This window comes from Ambystoma mexicanum, chromosome 3p (genome assembly GCF_040938575.1).
Source record: "Ambystoma mexicanum isolate Mex_15411 chromosome 3p, UKY_AmexF1_1, whole genome shotgun sequence".
Taxonomy (NCBI): Eukaryota; Metazoa; Chordata; class Amphibia; order Caudata; family Ambystomatidae; genus Ambystoma; species Ambystoma mexicanum.
In genome coordinates this window covers 487867993-487888888 of record NC_090925.1, presented here as the reverse complement: position 1 = coordinate 487888888, position 20896 = coordinate 487867993, and the positions used below count along the sequence as shown (strand labels likewise).

Genomic DNA, 20896 nt, shown 5'->3' with positions numbered 1-20896 from the left:
CAAATGTGTGGGAAATGTTTACACCTCTCCAAGTAAAGAATTCACCAGATGTCACTGGATGAGTTGTTGGTAAGGGAATGGGTATGAATGTGTGTATGCATGGCTGAGGCCAGGTAAGGGGCATTGGAGAATGGACATTTTCTTACAAGTTTTAATGCTACTTTTGGGTAAAGCCAACATGATTAATGTTATTACTTGGAGGAGGGTTTGGGATGGGGGTTTATAGCACAATGGGTCAGGCAGACAGGACATTGTCTTCCTGTTGCATGGCATTTGCTACTGACATAAGGGGGAAGGCCATTACGATCTGTGTTCCTAAATGGGGAAGACGGGGGCACTTGTGCAGTCATCAATGACATGTTTTCTTACTTTGACATTGCATGCTTTAATGGTGTTAAGGACAAAGTCCACTTGATCAATGTTCTTACATGGAGGGTGGAGGCATGTGTGCAGCCAAACAAGGAAATGGTTTCTTACTCAAGCATTGCATGTTTTACTGGCATTGAGGGCCAAGTCAATATGAAGAGATTCTTAAATGGTGGTGTGGGGGTTGGGCAAGCCTTTGTGCAGCAGCAATAACATATTTGCCTCCTGTGCTACCAGATTTTTACTGACATTAAGGGCAAACACAACAAGAGAATGTTCGTACATGGGGATACTGGCTAGGGGTGAACAGTATTTTCACTGGTGAAGCGAATCGTGCAGAAACCACACTGGATTCTGCTTCTGCCGGATCCGCAAAATCAGCATTACTTTTCCACTACCACTGAAATTCCACCCGTTTCGTGCAGTTTTGCACGGTGCATAGTGCTTCATTCCCATGTTAGTTCTGTGTCACGTGATGAGAAACATCGCACAGATGTTTTTTTCAATCCGTGCTATTTTCCTGAAGTGTCACAGGCAACTTCAAGTGAGTTTTTCAATTTGTGATCGGTTCACGCAGCGACACAAGGAACTTTGTGCAGGTCTTTTATCGATCCGTGCTAGGTTCGCGACACGAGACGCTACGTGCAGGTCTTTTTTTCGATCCATACTAGTTTAGTGCAGCGGAACGAGAAACTTAGCGTGCTTTTGTACGAACCGTACTAGTTAGGTGCAGGAGCATGAGAAACTTTGTTCAGCTTTTTTAATTCAATTTGTGGTAGTTTTAGATAGTGGCACGAGAACCTTTGCATGTTTTTTTCAAACTGTGCTATGTTAGTACAGTGGCACGAGAAACTTTGCACAGCATTTCTGTATGATTCATGTTAGGTTTGCACTGCGGCACGAGAAGCTTTGTGCTGCTCTTTTTGATTCACGCTAGGTTCATGCAGCAGCAAGAGGAACATTGCAAAGCTTTTTGTTCGATTTTTACTAGGTTTTGCGCAGCAGCACTGAAACGTTGTGCTGCTCTTTTCTAGTTGTACTAGGTTCAAGCAGCGGCACGAGAAAGTTTGTGCCGCTCTTCTAGATTTGTTCTACGTTCCCGCTATGGCACAAGAAACTTTCCGCCACTATTTTCGATATGGTGGGGTGGCAGAATGGTTGATTTTGGCAAAGCAGGTCGAAATCTTTCAGATTATGCTTTTGCTGCTGGCGGAATGGAATTTCACAATTTTACCCAGCCCTAATACTGGCATATTCGAACAGCGCCAGCATGAAAATGTTTTCCTATGGTATTATTACTGTGCACAATATTACTGTCCATGCACAGAGTTGGGGGTCAGGACTCACGGGCCAGGCACAGAACCCTTGTTCCTACACTAGGTGAAATATTTAAAGTTTGATTAAAATACATACTTGCATACTTCAGTTAGTGGAATTCTCGGTGCGCCCCTACAGCAACATGATCATTGTTTGCATTACGCATGCATGGTGGCCCAGGCTGGCACAGAGTGTGGAGCAGCCCGTGCTTTTGCTGCAGAGCTGGGTGCGGGGTCTCAGCATGGCTCACAGGGGAGGCCGCATTTTGTGTTACGTCACTATCCAATGCTAAAGAAAAAGTCACTATAATCACAGAAGGAAGTATTGAAGAGCAAAGCGACTTTTGACGGGAATAATGGAAATGGTGTTACAGTGGTTTAGGGCACATGAAATTCTATTAAAAAAAGCAAAGGGTATTTGTCACAAAAACTTTCTCAAAGGTTTTCATGAATGGTTTCTCAAATGTTTCTATTTTGTTGAGCGGAAAGAGAAAGGCCACAGGAAAGGGTTTCAAAATCCATTTTTTTAAAGGGTTTTACAAAGGATTTTTTATTTTTATTTCCAGTGGTGTAACGGAGAGTAAGGGAAAGGTTTTTAGAAGTAATATCTCAACGAGTATCACAAATGTTTTCAGTTTCTTTTTTTGTTTTTTTTGTGTCTGAAGGAAGAGTACATGGATGGGTTCAGAAATTCTAAGTTTTTAACAAAGTTTGTCACAATGTGTTTGTGTTGTGTGGAAGGAAGGATGACAAAGGAAAGGAAATTAACCTATCAAACTTTACAAACAGCGGATATGTCTAAAATAAAGAAAATACATAGGCCCTCATTACGACCCTGGCGGAAATCGCGGTGCAAAATGCACCATGGAGCACGGCGGAAAGCTGCCGATAGCGCCATGGGGGTTGGCGGATTTTCCGCCCCATTCCGACCTTGGCGGGGCGGTAAATCCCCATCCCCCATTTTACCCTTCCCCATTCCCATTTTTGCCCCATAGGGTATAATGGGAGTGGGGAAGGCGTTAATTACGCCACCGCAAAATACGGTGGCGTAATTAACAACAAGGTCCCGTAGCGCCATGGATTTCTCCGCCCGGAAAAACCAGGCGGAAAACGCTCCGTGGCGCTACGGGAACTCGTAGTAGAGCGGACGGGTCCGCCGCGAATAACGCTGGCGTAAACCCACTCCGCCAGGGTCGTAATGAGGCCCATAGTCTGAAAAGGTTAAAGCACAATTTATCTTCTTGTTTCTAGTGTACTTCATCCATGTCCCTCCCTCTAAAAGCCAAGCCTAACCAACAGAAAAACAGGCAGGGAGCTTGGTGTTTTATATAGACATTGAGCCTGACTAGAGATCCTAGAACTCTTAGTGACCCATTGATACTCTGAGAGGTTCATTGGTTCTGATTGGCCCATGAAAATGAAGCCCACACAACACATTTACATGAAATTTCGAGCATGATTTTAGCAGCTGGTAAGTCTTAATAGTCCTTTAAAATAGATTCTGTCAATAGTGAGGATGGATGGATGGATGGATGGGTGGATGGATAAGAATATGAATATAGGAATTTGTGGATGAAAGGCTGGAAAGGTGTGCATGCATAGGAAGAGTTGTATGGATTGTGACATACAGATGGAAACATGGATAGGGATACAAGGAGGTATGTATTTATAGATTGATTGTTGGATCTACATGTAGAGAATGATGGAGGATGGATGGGTGGATCAATGGGTGGATAGAATTGTAGAGGTAGGATGTAAGGATAATGATGTAGGACGGGTTGTCTGATAGGGTTATAGAGATGGATGGATAGCTGTATGGATGATGATATAAAGATGGGTGGATGGTTTGGATGGATGGATGGATGGATGGATGGATAGGAATGTAGGGATGGATTTAAGGATGAGGATGAGGATGTAGTCCTTGTTTTATGATAGGGACATATTGATGTATGAATAGCTGTATGGATGATGATATAAGGTGGATGGGTGGAAGAGCAGAAAAGTTGAGAGAGAATAGGAAAGGGGAAAGGGAGAGGAATGCCGAAGAGAGTGAAAGAGAGAGAGAACCAGAGAAGCAATTGTCACCTTAGGATCTTGGGTAATAATTACTGTAACCCGATAATCACACGAGTGAGGTTGGAGAGAACCCTTCCGGATGAATCCCATGTGTTTTGGACTACAGCTCGCCTCAGTCATGGCCCACATAATCAACATTGGGGTATCAGGGGAATCACAGTCCATAACATCAGAAAAGTAACAGGTTGCACACCTCTGCCATAGGCCAAGAGAATAATCAAACAACCTTTCATCAGTACGGGGGTGCCGAAACTGCAGCTCTTGATGCCAGGAGGTTGACCCATCTTCTGGAGAGAGTGGCAAGGTCATGAAAGAAATGTGCTAATGTCCTTTAAATCGCCCGAGACTGTGAGTGAGCCAAAGAATCCTTCCTGGGTGCAACAACCTTGATATTGTGTTTCACTGCTGTGCAGAATTAGAATTGGACATTAGAGTAAAGGCATTAGGGTTGCTTAGAATGGACCGTTGCACTAAGTGTATGTATTCCTCCATCCTGGCTCAGTTACACGGAGCTTTCCCTTGCATATGTGTTAGTTGGCAGCCCCAGACTCTGTTACAGTTTATGGCACCATTACCCAGATAATGGGTTGTCGGGAGCTTCTGAAGTCAACTTTAAAAATACAACTTAGAAACCCTGCTCAAGAGAGCTAGGCTGAGCCTAGAAAGAATGCCCATATAATTGTGGTTATCCTTCGCCAGTTGCCCTGTACCACCAAGAAGTCCATCCTTGCTTGTTTAGTGTAAACAGATTTTTATACCCAAACCCAATCTACTGTTGCATAAGAATACAACTTTTATTCTTTTTCCAAATGATATGTGGGTTGGGCATTCTGTGACTCCTCCCTCAAGACAACAGATTCACGGATAGGGCCAGCTGTGTGGAAAGGAGTGGGGGTATGGTTAGTAATACAAGCAAGGGTGCGTGGATAGGGAAGGAAGGAAGGAAGCAAGGGTGCGTGGATAGGAAGGAAGGAAGGAAGGAAGGAAGGAAGGAAGGAAGGAAGGAAGGAAGGAAGGAAGGAAGGAAGGAAGGAAGGAAGGAAGGAAGGAAGGAAGGAAGGAAGGAAGGAAGGAAGGAAGGAAGGAAGGAAGGAAGGAAGGAAGGAAGGAAGGAAGGAAGGAAGGAAGGAAGGAAGGAAGGAAGGAAGGAAGGAAGGAAGGAAGGAAGAAAGAAAGAAAGATTGGGTGCACGCTTGGTTGAGGAATGGATGTATGGATGGATGCATGGATGGACGGATGGAAGGACGGATCAATGGATAGATGGATAGAAGGAAGGATTAATGGAAGAATGGATAGAGGAACAGATGAATGGTTGGAAGCGTGGGTTGTGGAATGGATATATGGATGGATACATTGATGGGTGCAGGGATCGATGCAAGGATGGATGGATGGATTGATGAACGGATTAATGGATAGATGGATAGAAGGAGGTATTCGTGGAAGAATGGATAGAGGAACAGATGAATGGGTGGAAGAATGGGTTGAAGGATGGATGGATGGCTGGATGGATGGATGGATGGATGGATGGATGGATGGATGGATGGATGGATGATAGTTAGGGATAAAGAGATGGATGCGGATGAATATGTGGATAGAGGTGGACACAAGGATAATGATATCAGAATTGATATGGATGGATGGATGGATGGATGGATGGATGGATGGATGGATGGATGGATGGATGATCGGCAATGGATAAAGGAAAGGATGGATAGGGGTGGATGTAAGGGCATGATATTTGAATTATTATATGGATATAGGGAAGACTAGATTTAAAGATGATGGATGGATGGATGGATGGATGGATGGATGGATGGATGGATGGATGGATGGATGGGTAGATGGGTGGGTGGATGGTTGGTTTGATATATATATCAATGAGTGGTTATGTATTGATAATAGCTAGGAAGCCTGGAACCATCAGATTGATTTAACAAGCATAGGAAAGATGAAACCCAAAGAATTGGGAAGTTAACGATTGTTGTATCGAAGGAGTGACACAAAACGCTACCATAGAAACTTGCACCCCTCAGGTGTAATAAACAAGTTCATTATTGACCTGAGCTGGTGCAATGGTTCAAGCATTTTTAGCATATAGAGTCCTCTTTTGTTAGAATAAATTGAGCCATTAGAATACTTAGTAAGAAAATATGAATGTATCAAATGCTAGGAAACTGAGACCCAACTTTGTTGGCACTGTTGCAAACTGTGAGGGGTGGGTGGGCAGCAGAAGTGCTGCATCTGCACTCTCAGGATTCTATAATGGCAGATTGTATATGTGGATGTGTGGCCCTCATAGGTGGGAATGAAGAATAACAGAAAATTGTGCCATGTTCTGGCATGTCGCCCGTTATGCCTGTGATTCCTGCCGGTGTGGTGAGGAGAGGTGAGTACATCCCAACTGGAAGCCTAAGGGCCTGATTCATGGAATGGTTAGCACGGTGCTAAGTCACTTTTCACTGGTGCAAAGTGACTTTGCACTGCCAACAAACACCATGATTCACAGAGCGGTGCAAGGTGTATTTCACCACTCTGTGAATCAGGGTGTTTGTTTACAGTGCAAAGTCACTTTGCACCGTGCTAAAAATTCCAGGAATCAGGCCCTAAGTGGGTAAACCCTACTGCAGAGCTCTCTGCTGTGGAATGGTCAGGGTCTCTGCTGTGGGGAGAGCAGGGACAGCCCTGTTACATTTCCCTAACCTGCACCTCCACCGCGGGAACAAACGCGGTTTCGGAGTTACGTGAGTAGGCATGGGGGCCACGACAGTCACAGGGGGCCAGCCTTGCATGTGTGGCCTTACAAGCACGGGGCCAGTTGGGATACAGTAATTAATTAATGATGCTATTTTCGATCCAGAGTGGCATGAAAATACAACCATTTAAAAAATAAAGAAGAGGTCCACAGGTTTTCACACTGTTGATATATTACGTACGTGTTTGTCCTTGAACAAATTACACCAAGACACACTTGCACGGTTAATTAGGCCAGAAATATTTTCTTTTTATTTGTGAAACAAGATATCATATAAATACGTATATTTGCAATCACACCTAAATGCATACAATTCTTACATCCATAAACGTTATCATGTACAGCTATTTCATGCAATTTAAGTTGTGCCTATCGGATTCAATTCCTAACACAAATATGTTTTATAATATAAAGAAAATGTCTGTACCTGCCCAATTTCCATAAAAAAACAGCTGCATCAAAATCATTATCACAAAAAGCATTAGTGTTCATGTTCACGTGCATTTGCAATGTCCTATCTTCTGCCATACCAGCTAGCAGGACATTAAAAAAACAACTGAGGCAGGGAGAATGACACGGGGCAGAGGTGGGGTGCTGAAAAGCATGCAGATGCGTTTTACAGTGACAATGCTGGCATATACTGTTCAGTCAGGTCTCTTTGGGCACGAACAGCATGAACATACATTTTCCAGCGGCAACAATCTGATATGTTGCCATGGCAGGCCTATGAATTTCATTGGGCACGAGTAAGATGACAGTGTGGTTTTACGTCAGTATGGACATATGTTGGTAGCCCTCATGGCTTCCTTTGGGCACAAGCAGCATGAAAATGTGCTTTACAGTGGCAACGCTGGTGTACTTTGCTGAGAAAGGGTGTCATGATTTACTTTTGTTACAGCCAGCGTTCACATGTGTAACCAAATGCTCTTGTGTACTGTTGGTGACCTGGTGTCTATTTCAGTACTTACATGTTCCCCAACGGAACCAAATGTAAAGCCAATGCTTTTGGTGCAATTTTAGAAAAATGCACCGTTTCAGCTCATTATTTTTAAAAAATGTCTCAGCGGAGAGTTTCTCCAAATCCCATCACTAGGTTCAGGCTTCTTCACTACTCTCGGGCCAATACAGAGAAAGCGTGACTGCCCTCCCGCCGCTACCACTGTTCAGCAGAGGTATGTCCTTCTGACAATTAAGTGGGTTCTTGCCATGGAGCAGGCCAGCTGCAGACTCTGTTGGGTGAAAGGTCCCCATGTTGCTACCCTTAACTTAAGCGCCGTTTTTTTCTACATTGGAATCGAAGAAGTGGCATTTTTACAAACGTCAGTATTTTCCGGTTATTGATGGGGCAAAGCGTCCGATTAAGAAATGCCAATCGATGAACATTATATGCCGCTGGCGCCCATGTCATAGTTATATTTCACGTAATGCAAGAAACTAATATAGCTTCGAGTGTGCGTTATTCTGCACCCGTGATATTTTGAGAAAAAACATTGCATGGCTGTAACGTAATGCTACTTTATTTATGGTTGTGCTACCCATTCACCATCTCAAAGACCACACAACTGCCCACGTGCTGTGGTAAATTACTCCTGTGCCACTATAGCCACTGCGCCGGGTGGTAACTGCGTCAGCCTTGGAAGTTAACGGTGTAATGGCGCTGTCAGTGCGCTGCTGACTTTGCTGTTATTGAGGATGTCAGTCTCGTGTGTTTGGCCCCTCTGGAATTGCCAGTACTGCGCTACTGGCGGTGTTTAATACTGGCCACAGGCAGTAGTGTTAGCACTTACCAGACTTTTACATTCCCCAGCCTCAAGGTACAATAATGAACATATATAATAGAGGTGTACTCTCAACGTATCTCATTCAAAAGGGACACTTTTCTGCCGTGACCTGCCTCTGTCAAACACCATATACCAAACACCCTACATCCAGTCTCGGGTGGAGTAAGCCTCTCCCCAAACCCCTTCCTCCGGCCTCCCGCCCCGCTAAGGTGACTGTCACCTAACCCACGCGCCTGCTTGCGAAGACCCGGAGTGTATGTCCTCAGACGTCTCCCACTGGGGGTCGATAATGGTTTCATCATGAATTCGTTTCACTTTTAAATGAATAATGTCTCTTGTCTGCAAGTGAGCTGTGTGCTACGTCCCGCCACTACGTCATACGCAGCCGAGACGACCCTTCGACGCCTATCAGAGCAGAAGGGGAGCCTCCAGCAACCTCACGTCTCTCGTGTCAGAGTGCGCTTTCAGCCTTTCTCTGGACTATGAGCACCGGCAAAGGATGTTCATTTTGCATAACATAGTCGACGAGGCACAAATAAGCGCCCGAGAACGTGAGAAGCAAAAAAGGGTCCCGGAGGCATCGTTGCTGAAGTGGTGAATTTCGGAACATTTGCGGTCCAGTAAACTAAGCATTCCACCACCCAAGTATTTCTCTCGCCACATAGACACTACTATCAGGCTTCTGTATGGTGCTTCCAGCGTCTAAGCACTGTAAAAGTAGTGCTTCCAGCGTCTAAGCACTGTAAAAGTAGCTTGCGCATAAATGGTCTTCAATGTATCGACCTCAAAAATATAAAGAGGTGAGCCGGTACTGCCAAGATGCACATTGCAACCCTCAGGATTTAATGATGGATGGGCTGGTGGGATGGATGGTATAATGGGTGGGTGCATGGGTGGGAGTAACTGGAAGGATGGATGGATGGATGAATGGATGTGTGTGTGGATGGATGGATGAATAGATGATCTATTGATGGGAAGATGGATGGGTTTGGGTGGCTGGATGGCTTAATAATTGGATGAGTTGGCGTGTGGATTGATGGATGGGTTGTTCATTACAGTGTTGGGGTAATTTATAGATGGACTGTTGGATACAGGGATGGGTGGATGGAAGGATGAATGGATCGATGGCAGAATGGATGGATAGATAGATGGATCGATTGATAGGTATGGGTGGTGGGATGGGACTGGAAGGATGAATGAATGGCTGTGGGGGTGCATGGATGGATGGATGAATGGATGGGTGTGTGTGTGGGTGGATAGATGGATGGATGACTAGATGGGAGGAGGATGAATAATTGGGCGAGTTGGCGTGTGGATTGATGGCTGGGTTGTTGAATACAGGGATGGATGGATAGATGGATGGATGGGCACATGCGAGGATGGATTAGTGGATGGATGGATGGATGGATGGATGGATGGATGGATGGATGGATGGATGGATGGATGGATGGTTGGGTGGATGGATGGATGGATGGATGGATATGAAAGGGTGGATGAATAGATGGGTGTGTGGATTAATGGATGGATCTATTGATGGATGGAGGGAGGGATGGATGGATGGATGAATGAATGAGTGGATGGATGGATGGATGGATGAATGAGTGGATGGATGGAAGTTAGGTGTGTGGATGGATGGGTGTTTGGGTGTGTGGCTGGTGATTGGATAATGAGTATGATCATGTGAATGGATGGACGATGGATTGAGATATACATTTACATTGCACAATCGGAAGCGAGAAATAATGGTTAATCTACAAAAAGACGTTTTTTTGCTAAACAAACGCACAACCAAATAATTCAATGGTATATTTTAAAACATATGGTACATATGTAATTATATATTTTCTTTCTAGCATTACCCTTAACTGCCCAGGATGTGGCACTCTGCATGGGGGCTTAACCCATCAGGCATATTTAGAGCCATGAGTAGCCCCCTGCGACAGGGCATGCATATATAACACTGGGGCTGCGGGGGTCGGGGGGGGGCATACCTTGGTCCGTGGAGCGCATGATGCGATGATGGTAATTCACCAACCTGCAGGCTGCTTCTCTGTGCATTTGGGAGAATAAAGTTTCAATGGCGCGAAAAAAGAAATCTTTCAACCATAGTCGCCAAGCGCTGCTTCTCAGGTGTCACCAAAGGCGAGTGGCCCTCTTCAGAGCGGGGCAGGGGGACAGGCATGCGGCGCGGCGTGGCCGGACGTTCACATGAAGTGAGCTGGGACCTGCACTGAGTGATGTGCCTTACTAGAGAGGGAAAGGCCACTTCCTTCCCCGCGTTGAGTGTTTATAGTCTTTGAATGCTGTAAAATGACGGGATTCCCTCACTGTTTCCTCCTGTTTATCCCTTCGCCATGGAAACCCTTGGAGCGGCTCCATCTCGCAGACCGAGGGCTTTCCTGCAAACTCCACACTCAGGAATCCATGACGTCTCCCAGCTCAGGGCCAAGGCAAATCTGTGGCTTTCTCAGTCTAGCAGCACAGGCCCCCGATTGTTCAGCAGCGAGCGCTGTGTGTGTGTTGCCCAGAGAGAGAAAATATGGATGATGTTAGAAAATCCCACTACGCCTCTCCGTGTCATAAAAATTGCGGGTTGTGCACTGCATACTAGCCGGGAGCTTCTGTTTAAAGTTAGCTTTCTGTCTTAGTCTGTCCCACTTGCTAACATGTCCGACTTCTGACTATGAATGACAACATTTTTTTTGCAAGCTATATGCGAGCCCTTATGTCTGTGCTTTGCAGTTCAGCGATATGCAGTCACGCTATAATCCCAGGGGCATTCGAAAGGCGTTCCCACCGGTCGATGTGCAGACTTTAAGAACGGGTATAGCTGGCACGACATTCCAAGCCAACCAGCAAGGAGGCGCGCATGCGCACGCATTTCCCCTCGACAGCCCAGACAGATTTCTATAGCATCCGTGCATCCCCATGTTAATGTAAATACCAGACGCAGAGTGGGCATTACGCCGAAGAAGTAGAGAACACTACAGTAGTGTACTTGAACCCCTCCATGTACGCCCTTTTTACTTAGCTGTGTAGACTCCGCCCGTGTGCCTTACCAGCCATTATGGGCCAGCACACCAAAGTATGCAATGCCTTCTGTTCACGTAACTAAGACATCTTCCTGAAACAGTGCCTCAGTGCCTTCGGGCTGTAGGCGCTTTACAAATACAAAATAAATAAATAGATAAATATAAGCTCTCTCAGTTTTGGTGCATTTGACTCAGTCTTTTGGGGCCAGAGCACCTGTTACAGTATTGGACAAGGTTTATAAGGCTTAATTATAACATATTGTTAAAACGCATAACACACAAGAGGCCACAAAACCAATACATAAAGAGGGACTATTTGAAAATCACTTGGAACAAAGAAGATACAGTGGCCATGGCGAGGATCTTCTAAAATCAAGAAAAATGATGACACGTTCTTAGCCCAGGTAACACATAACGCACAGCATTGGCAATATGTTACATTCTCTTTATTCAGTAATGAAGGTGTACATCTAATGGGATTAAAGCAAAATACGAATTAAAAATGAGTAACTGTTAATGAAGTTGCGCTGTCATAATATTTTATTTGATCACATGTGTTCCTTAGTAAAAAAGAGGGGGGGTCCTTGGATTTTGGTATGCTCTATTTTTACTTAAGATATTATTACCAAAGTAACTAAAGAATAGCGGCGTATTAACAAAAACACAGATAATGTGGTTATATTTATGGTTGGTGATGTCTTTATTTTTCTGGATATACCAACCCAAATAGGGGTAAACCCATTGTTACATTAAAGCCCTGTCAACCTGGGCCTATACATCATATTTACATCAAGAATGTACCGGGCCATAAACAGGCAAGCTATAGTGTATTGTGGACAAGAGGTCTAACAATCAACAGCCTGTATGAACATTAATCACACTATATATTTCATTGTATTCCTTGTGTTGAAAAATGTTAAGAAACCTGATCGTACTTATACAAACTCATGTAACTCTTTGTGGGGTTAGTATACATGTGTGCAATACATTTCATATAAAAAAAACCTCATCTATTTAAAAATCAATGGAAAGGCACTCCCTACATCACATATCATTCTTCTACGTTCACAGAAAAAGGAGAGTGGGATGTCCCAGCATCATTCAGTAAGCAAGACTCCTTCCTGTATTTTAACAGTCATCAAACTAATGTGATCTATGACCAGGGATTGTGCCCCTTCCTGATGTCTAGGCAAAACATCCCATATATACAAATACAAGCAAATATGTCGACACTATGTGTTTCGGCCCTCTGTCGGGATGCATTTACTGGACTCTCTAAGTCTTCAATGGCCTTCATTAGGATGGTAAAACAATTTTCAAATGTTCACCCTCAAATGACCTATCTGGTGTGCTTCTACAGGCTTCTTATTTCATGTTATGTTACGTTATTGTGACTTGTACTGCACACCGCTGCCATTTTTATAGTCTCCAGGTGTTCAGGCAGATCTGAAATGGAAGGGGTTTGGGGTGGTTAGTTAATTAGTAATGTTGGGAGGGACAAGCGCAAGAGAGCTTTGATGTGCTGTTGGTAGCTTAAGTTTGAAAAAATGGTCAGTGTGTGCTGGTATGGTTTTAGCTGATTGTCATTGTGTGACGTTTTGCGTGTGGTTGTATGCGGGTGTTTCATGTCTCTGTTGGGTTTTGTGGAGACTTAGTAGAGTGCCTGCAGTTTGGGTGTTTTGTGGTGAAGGTCTGGGTTGGGGGTCGGTATGCAGAGTGTTAGATGGTTATTATCTGGTTAGTCAGGGGTTGTCTGGGATGTTTTGCGTTGGGTTAGCCCTTGAGCTTATTTTATTCCTTTTGGTTTAGCATTAGATGTTTCTTTGGATGGTTAGGTTTCATAGTGTTTTCTTGCCTTGCAGTGGTGGGGATCCTCTCTTTGGTGATTTCTCCAGTTTGGTGTGTGAAAAAGCCATGTTTTTAATAGCTTTCTGAATTGTAGGTGGTCTTCTGCTGTTCGCATTTCCTTTCGGAGTGAGTTTCACTGCTATGTAGGAGAAGGCTGTTCCCCCAAATATTTGCTTTGCATATTGTTTTGGTTCGAAGGGAGATGTCTTTGCTGGAACCTAGTGTTTGAGTTGGTTTGTAGATGGTGATTAATTTCCTTTATGTATTCTGCTCATTGGCTGTGGTTCACTCTGTGTGTTATGAAGAGAGTTTTGAAGAAGATTGCTTTTTGACTGGCAGCCAATTCAGTGTTCTTAGTGCTGGGGTCATGTGTTCTCCTCTGGTGAGTGTCAAGAGTAGTCTTGCTGCTGCATTCTGATTTCTTTGTAGCTTCCTCATGAAGTATTCTGGCAATCCGAGATAGATGCTGTTATCGTAGTCTATTTTTGACATGACGAGAGAGATGACTTTGTGTTCTATGTGTGAAAGAGAGGTAAGGAAGTATCTTTTTGATCATGTATTGGTGGAAGAAGCATTTCTTTACTACTGTGTTGACTTGTGGTTCTAGTGTTAGTTTGTTATCCATTAGGATTCCAAGGTTTTTGACCAGGTAGGGGATATTTGAAATTGGTCTGTAGTTGGTTGGGTCTTCCATGTTTCCCGAAGTATTTTTGAGGAATGGCTTGATGTAGGCTGATTTGAATGTTAGCTAAACCGAGCTATATGGTCCTCTTTTTAGGGGCCGTGTGGGTGAGGACCCAAACTATCAAAATAAACACAATTCCACAAAAACGGCTTCCTTCCTCTAGGCTAGGAGCTTGTATATAACAACTGTCTGCTATACATATATGCTACCCATTCAATGTACAGGTAGACACACAAGACCTTTTAGAAAAATATTAAATATTTTAATGTCTATCACAGTCATAAAAACTATAAAACACACAGGTACATATAAAAAGGAACCTTAATGGTTCACACACAAAAAAAGAAGCATCTGTTTCCCCAATTCTTTGAGTATGCGTCTGAGCATCACCTGTCAAGTTTGTATAATCAAACAACACTCTGTGGACACACTAAAGTAATGCGTTCGAAAAATATATTCTCCTCTTCTTTGGGAGAAAATAGACGTGTCAACACTGAACATGTGTTTCTAGAACCTATGCAGTACTGTCCAAGAATACAACCAAATCGATTTCCTTTGTAATTCTTCATAGATTCTGTCTTGAGGACACTGTTTCTTTCTCACGTAGTCAAGTTGAAAACGTGTTGCATACTGAGGACACCCACGTTGTACCCACAATTCAATCTAAGAAAAATTAAAAAACAAAACAGACATCTATATCAAATGTCATGTGTGATATCATATAACATATAACAAGACTATATAGTGAAGAACTGGGGGATGATTAACACAGAAGATTTCTCATTAGGAAAACCCTTTAAACGTATGACGAACCTCAGGGATAAACTGGTCCATACATACAAAGTCACAGATCCAGTAACGACACCCATACAGTCCACTTTGTGGAATACACAACCTGTGAAGGGCCACTATAAGTGTGGAAAATGTTCAGTATGTAGTCTTACATCAAACACCAAAGAAGTCGAACTGAAGGGCAGGATGTGGATACTACACTTTTTTTCCAATTGTAATACAAAATGGGCCATTTATGTGATCACTTGCCCCTGTGGTCTGCTCTATATTGGGAAGACTAAGAGACCGATACGACAAAGGATCTGTGAACACAGGTCCTGCGTCAAAAATAAGGTTCCAGAAAAACCATTAGTGGCACACTTTATCGCAGCCAAACATACACATGAAGATATTCATTGGACCATCATTCAGACAATCAGTCTGCACCGAAGAGGGGGTGATAGAGATCTGAAGCTAAGGAAAATCAAGCAAAAATTGATTTTTGACCTAGACACGGTCCGTGATGGTTTAAATATTGCAATAGAATGGGGTTTGTTTATCCATTAGGAATGCACTCTTTTCTTGCTCTGGAACTATATATTTCCACACTAACGCCTGTGGTGACTTCTGCCTTTTTTACACAAACATGGTAAAGTACGATGTATGAACCAATGATAGTATGAACATCACGTACAGGTTTCTTCTTGAGTAACATTTATGACCATGAAAGAGTAAGTAGTGAGTAGTGACAGGAAACTATAATGTTCATGACTAGTTACATTCCCAGGATTTCACTAGTACGCCTTCAGTGGCTATTTCTGCTCGTTTTCTCACATCTAGGAACGAGCGATTACAAACTATATAGCCCATGATTAATTGAGCCTATTTAGTAGTCTGTCTCATGCATCGTGCGGTCACGTGACAGAAGTGGCCTTGAGTGGTTATTTTTGCCTGTTTCGCCTCATCTTGTAGTGAGCAATTGCAAACTACACAGCCCATGACCATTTGAGCGTTTTCAGTAGTTTTTGCTCCATGCATCGTGCGGTCACGTGACAAAGATACATCATGACGTGTTCGCGCACGCACCTCCGTATTTGCGGTCAGGTGATTTTTTGTCTCAGACAAACGCCCATTATTGTCCGGAAGAGCTACGAGACGTACGATTGAGAGACGTCCGCTAACTATTGAGGTAAGGGGATGATTCATGTTGGAATGAGATGGATAGGATATGAAGCGTTAGGATGTTTCTGACAATGTATCCTTATGCCTAGAGAGATTCACAACTACGATTGGAATTGAGGTTGCACGAGCGGAATAGGGGAAAGTGAAGAAAAGCGATTGCCTGGGGTTTTTTCCATTTTCTTTGGCGGTAGCACTATGAGAAGTTGTGACATGATGGTTTGTTGATAGTGCAGCATAGGCTCTATTTAGTAATGGAGATCTTTTGTTGTTCTGATTACTTGCCAGGATAACTGCCATAAGTTAGGAGGACGTGGCCATACAGCAGAAACCGTATTTTCTAAAAAAAAAAAAAATTTTAAGGGGGTTTCTATAGTGCCTAGAAGGAGGCAGCTAAAAAGTGTAAGCATTGCACGTAACATCTATGAAGTGAGTGAACATGAAATGCACAAGGTGAATAATAGATACTGTATGTGTACATGTCTCTAAGGTGTGAACTATTATGTATAGAAACTAAGTAATTATATGTGATATAGATATGTACTTTGAAATCAAATCCATATATGAAGCACCACACTGATGTTGGCAGTTTGTTTTTGGCTTTGATCAAAGTGTGACCACAGCCTGATTAGATCATTGGTCCAAGGGCTAATAAGTAATATGAGTGTATGTAGGTAACAGCTGTGTCTTGTTATATGTTATATGATATCACACATGACATTTGAGATAGATGTCTGTTTTGTTTTTTCATTTTTCTTAGAATGAATTGTGGGTACAACATGGGTGTCCTCAGTATGCAACACGTTTTCAACTTGACTACGTGAGAAAGAAACAGTGTCCTCAAGACAGAATCTATGAAGAATTACAAAGGAAATCGATTTGGTTGTATTCTTGGACCGTACTGCATAGGTTCTAGAAACACATGTTCAGTGTTGACACGTCTATTTTCTCCCAAAGAAGAGGAGAATATATTTTTCGAACGCATTACTGTAGTGTGTCCACAGAGTGTTGTTTGATTATACAAACCTGACAGGTGATGCTCAGACGCATACTCAAAGAATTGGGAAACAGATGCTTCTTTTTTTGTGTGTGAACCATTAAGGTTCCTTTTTATATGTACCTGTGTGTTTTATAGTTTTTATGACTGTGATAGACATTAAAATATGTGATATTTTTTGAAAAAGTCTTGTGTGTTTACCTGTACATTGAATGGGTAACGTATATGTGCAGCAGACAGTTGTTATATACAAGCTCATAGCCTAGAGGAAGGAAGCTGTTTTTGTGGAATTGTTGCTGCAGAGTGTGCCTAGGATGGCAACACTTTAGTTGGTTAATATGGACCCATTTATCTTCCCCCTCTGCCAAACTGCCTTTGGGGATGTGGATTTTGTAGACCCGGTCTCCTGCATTGTATTCTTTTCTAGTAGTCTTTAAGTCATAGTGGGTCTTCATGCTGTCTGCAGATCTTTCTAGATTTCGCTGAGCATAGGCAAAAGCATGTTGAAGGTGTTTTCTTAGATTTTCAACATACTAATGATTTGTGGAGGTATTGATCAATGTCTGCTCTTGGGTTCTGTAGAGCAGATGCTGGGGAAGCACCATCCTGCGTCCAGTCATCAGCTCAAACAGTGACATTTTAGTTGCAGATGAAGGGGTAGATCTGATGGCCGTAGGACAAGAGGTAAACGAATATCCCAACTTGGCCCAGCATCTGGCACAAACGTTTTTAATATGTTCACAATTGTTTTGTTGTATCTCTCCACCGCCCACTAGAGGCTAGCCGGTAAGCAATGTGTAGCTTCCTTTTGACCCCAAGTATCTTCCACATCTTTGTCATTACTTCGCTGGTGAAGTGGCTACCTCGGTCTGACCCGATCCTTTGGGGTAGTCCAAAATGCGAAAAGATGTGGTTGATCATCAGGGCAGCTGCTGTTTCTTCCTTGCAGTTTGGGGCCGGGAGACATTCCACCTATTTAGTAAACAAGCATGTCACGGTCAACATGTACTTGTTCCCCCTAGAGGAGCAAATCATGGGCACGATATAATCGACTTGTAAATCTGACCAAGGCAGTGTCATCCACCTCTTTTGGAGAGGCGCACGGTGTGTGAGGGATGTTGGCTGAAATTGTGCACACACAAGACACCCCTTCAAGTATTGGTCGAGGTCCTGCCCCATGTGTGGCCAGTATGCAACCTCTCTTAAGATTTCAAGTGTTGTACGAAACCCCCTATGACCGGCTGTGGCCGCATCATGGGTGTGACTTAACATCAGGCTTCGGAATGAGGTAGGGACCACCCACTGATCATGGCCAGCTAGGGCTTTCCTCACCAACAAACCGTCTTGGATTCAGAACATTTTTGGACATTTCATCAACACTCTGAGGTCCTCTTTCCCAATGTAATCGGTATCCGTCAGGGGAAATTTCTCAGGGTCCTCAATGTGTTGATAAAACTTACCAATTATTAGATCCCCTTTTTGAGCCGTAATCAATTCCGCATCTGGGGTCTCCTTACTCCATTGTGCAGTTGAGAGTTCATTGTGAGCATTTGTCTGTGACCTAGTGATGGCAGTGACCTGGATTTCCCCCAACAGGGACTCGATCTCAAGTAGATCCCCTCGGATGGCTCCGGTTTTGGCCAGCTGATCAGCTAGGTCATTTCCAGTTTTGTCTGGTCCCTCTACTTTGGAATGACCCTTGATCTTTTTCCAGTAGATGGTCATCCCATTCGAGGTGACCAGATCATCAATGTTTTGAATTAATGTCCCATGTTTCAACGGTTTATTGTTAGCACATACATGCCTCTGGTTTTCCAGTTAACCACGGCTCCACGAACCCGTTCTGTACATAATCCGAATCTGTGATTATGACCAGTTCGTGGAGTTGATGTTGGACAGCAGTGAGGATGGCTTGATGCACAGCCATCAACTCTGCCACTTGACTACTTCGGGGACCAATCTTGTACCCAGCGGAGGGTTCTGGGGTCTCATTCATCCATGCATTCCCTACGCCGGCCACAAGTTCTTTTTTCCCGTTGTTGTCAACATGGTAGGAGCATCCATCCACATAGACAGTGGGCATTCCCTCACACTTGTCTTCTTCAAAGACTTTGTGTGGGGAATTGAGGTATGCCTCCATGTTGTCCTTGATTTTTAGACTTTCGTCCTCGAGACAGTTTTCTCTGGAACAATCATGCAAGTCAGCCAGACCTTGCGCGAGGGGACTCTTCTTGTTTTGGCCATATCTGACTTCCACAGGAAAGCCTTGCATTGACAGAATCCAGGAAGTAATTCGAGAATTACTCACATTTCCGGCCCAGATTCTGTAACTTTGGAGATATTGCAGACGCTGGTGTGGAGTCTCCACTATGATGTGTTCCACCTGGATAAACAGGCCGTAATTCTTCAAATCCCACACCATTGCCAGGAGCGCCTTCTCACAATCGTTGAATTTTTCCTCCACAGAGGATAAAGTTTTACTCGCATAGGAGATTACTTTATTGACCTTGTCATGCTTTTGGTATAATACTGCAGTCAAGCATGTATTAGAGAACCCTGTCTCCAAGAAGAACTCCTTGTTTTTGACAGGGTAAGCTAGGCAAGGCGCTTGTGAGAGGCTTCTTTTGAGTTGTCTTAGTGCCTCTGTTTGTTCTGGACCCCTCTCCCACTTGACCCCCCCTTCAAAAGATGAATCAGGGGTTGTGTGATCTCTGTGTAGTCCTCAATGAACTTTCTATTGTAATTAGTCAGTCCAAGGAGGCTCCTTAGTTCTGGCAGAGTTGTGGGGTCTTTCAATTTCTGGAGTGCTTCCACTTTCTTTTCCTGGGGACCGAGACCCGGAGGGGTAATCTCATGCCCCAAGAAATTGACACGGGTTCTACACCACTGTGCCTTTTGAAAGGAGAGTTTTGCTCCGGCAGCCCTCAACTGTGTCAGAACATAACGGAACTCCGCTATGTGTTCCTCCCCAGTTGAGCTTTTGATGAGAAAATCATCTACATAGGCCAGGTTACCCCTCTCACCCAGGTCGGGCATGGCCTTATGTTGAAAAATGTTGAATTCATTGCCGGAGTTGATGTATCCGAAGGCAGTCCAGGTCCATGTGTACTGCTGCCCCCCCAAAGGTAAAGGCCAGCTTGTATTGGTCCTCCCTACTTACAGGTACAGTCCAGTATCCATTGGCCAGGTCTATTGCAGTGAATACCTGTGACCCCTGGATCTGGGCCAGCCTTTGGTCAATGTAGGGAAGAGGCCATCGGAAAGTATGGACCCATTTGTTGAGAACCCTAAGGTCGGTGCAGAGTCTCCACTGGCCGTTTGGCTTCAATATCCCCAGCACCGGATTATTGGAGGTGCTCTAAACTGGACGGATTATCCCATGGGACTCAAGGTTCTTAATTATTTCAGGAAGTGACTCAATTGATGCGAGAGGCAAGCGATATTGCTTCACAAACACTGGAGTAATGCCAGGGTCTGTGGGAATGGTTGTTGTGTGGATGTCGGTGCGACCACAGTCATATGAGTCCACCGCAAAGAGATCTTGCAATCCAAGAAAGCTTGTTTCAATTTTTGCTTCTGCTCCAGAGTCTCAAAGGCATCAGCTAGGTTGACTCTCTCTTCAACCATCTGCATGAAGCCTGGAAAGACTTCCGGTTTCGCTATCTATGCGGCCTCCTCCTGCTTGGTGGAGATGTCCCAGGCAGAGTGCTGATTTGGACTGGTGGCTTCTGGTGGGGAAGGCAGCCCTCATGAACCTGGAAAATCACCCCATCCCTCCTGAAGTCACAGGTCACATCTTCCTTACCATAAGGGCAGGAAGTGTACACCAGGAAGTTCCCCCCGTGGCGGGTAAAGCTCATGCCTGGTGTTGTGTTGTCATCATCAAAACAGTCCTTGACGATTGGTCCTAACAGTTAATTGCCTAAATCTATGGAAAAATGTTGGTCATCAACCGCCATTCCAATAATGGTGCCTGCGGCTAGAGTGATACTCTTTAAGTCGCTGTTATCCACCTCTATTGGAATGGTGTCATGTTCTATATTGACTAGTGGTGTTGGGCTTACCCCCAACCCTTGCTGTTGGATAGAAGCAT

General features: G+C 44.0%; 1 protein-coding gene across 1 annotated transcript in view; it reads right to left on the bottom strand.

Moving 5' to 3' along the window:
• NFATC2 (nuclear factor of activated T cells 2) overlaps nt 1–10557 on the bottom strand; it is a 477760-nt gene extending 467203 nt beyond the window's left edge. The window contains exon 1 of the mRNA XM_069651157.1: nt 10283–10557. Within this exon, the coding sequence (XP_069507258.1) occupies nt 10283–10349 (67 nt within the window). The 5' untranslated portion in view covers nt 10350–10557. The remainder of the gene's footprint in view (nt 1–10282) is intronic.
• Between the last annotated feature and the right edge of the window lie 10339 nt (nt 10558–20896).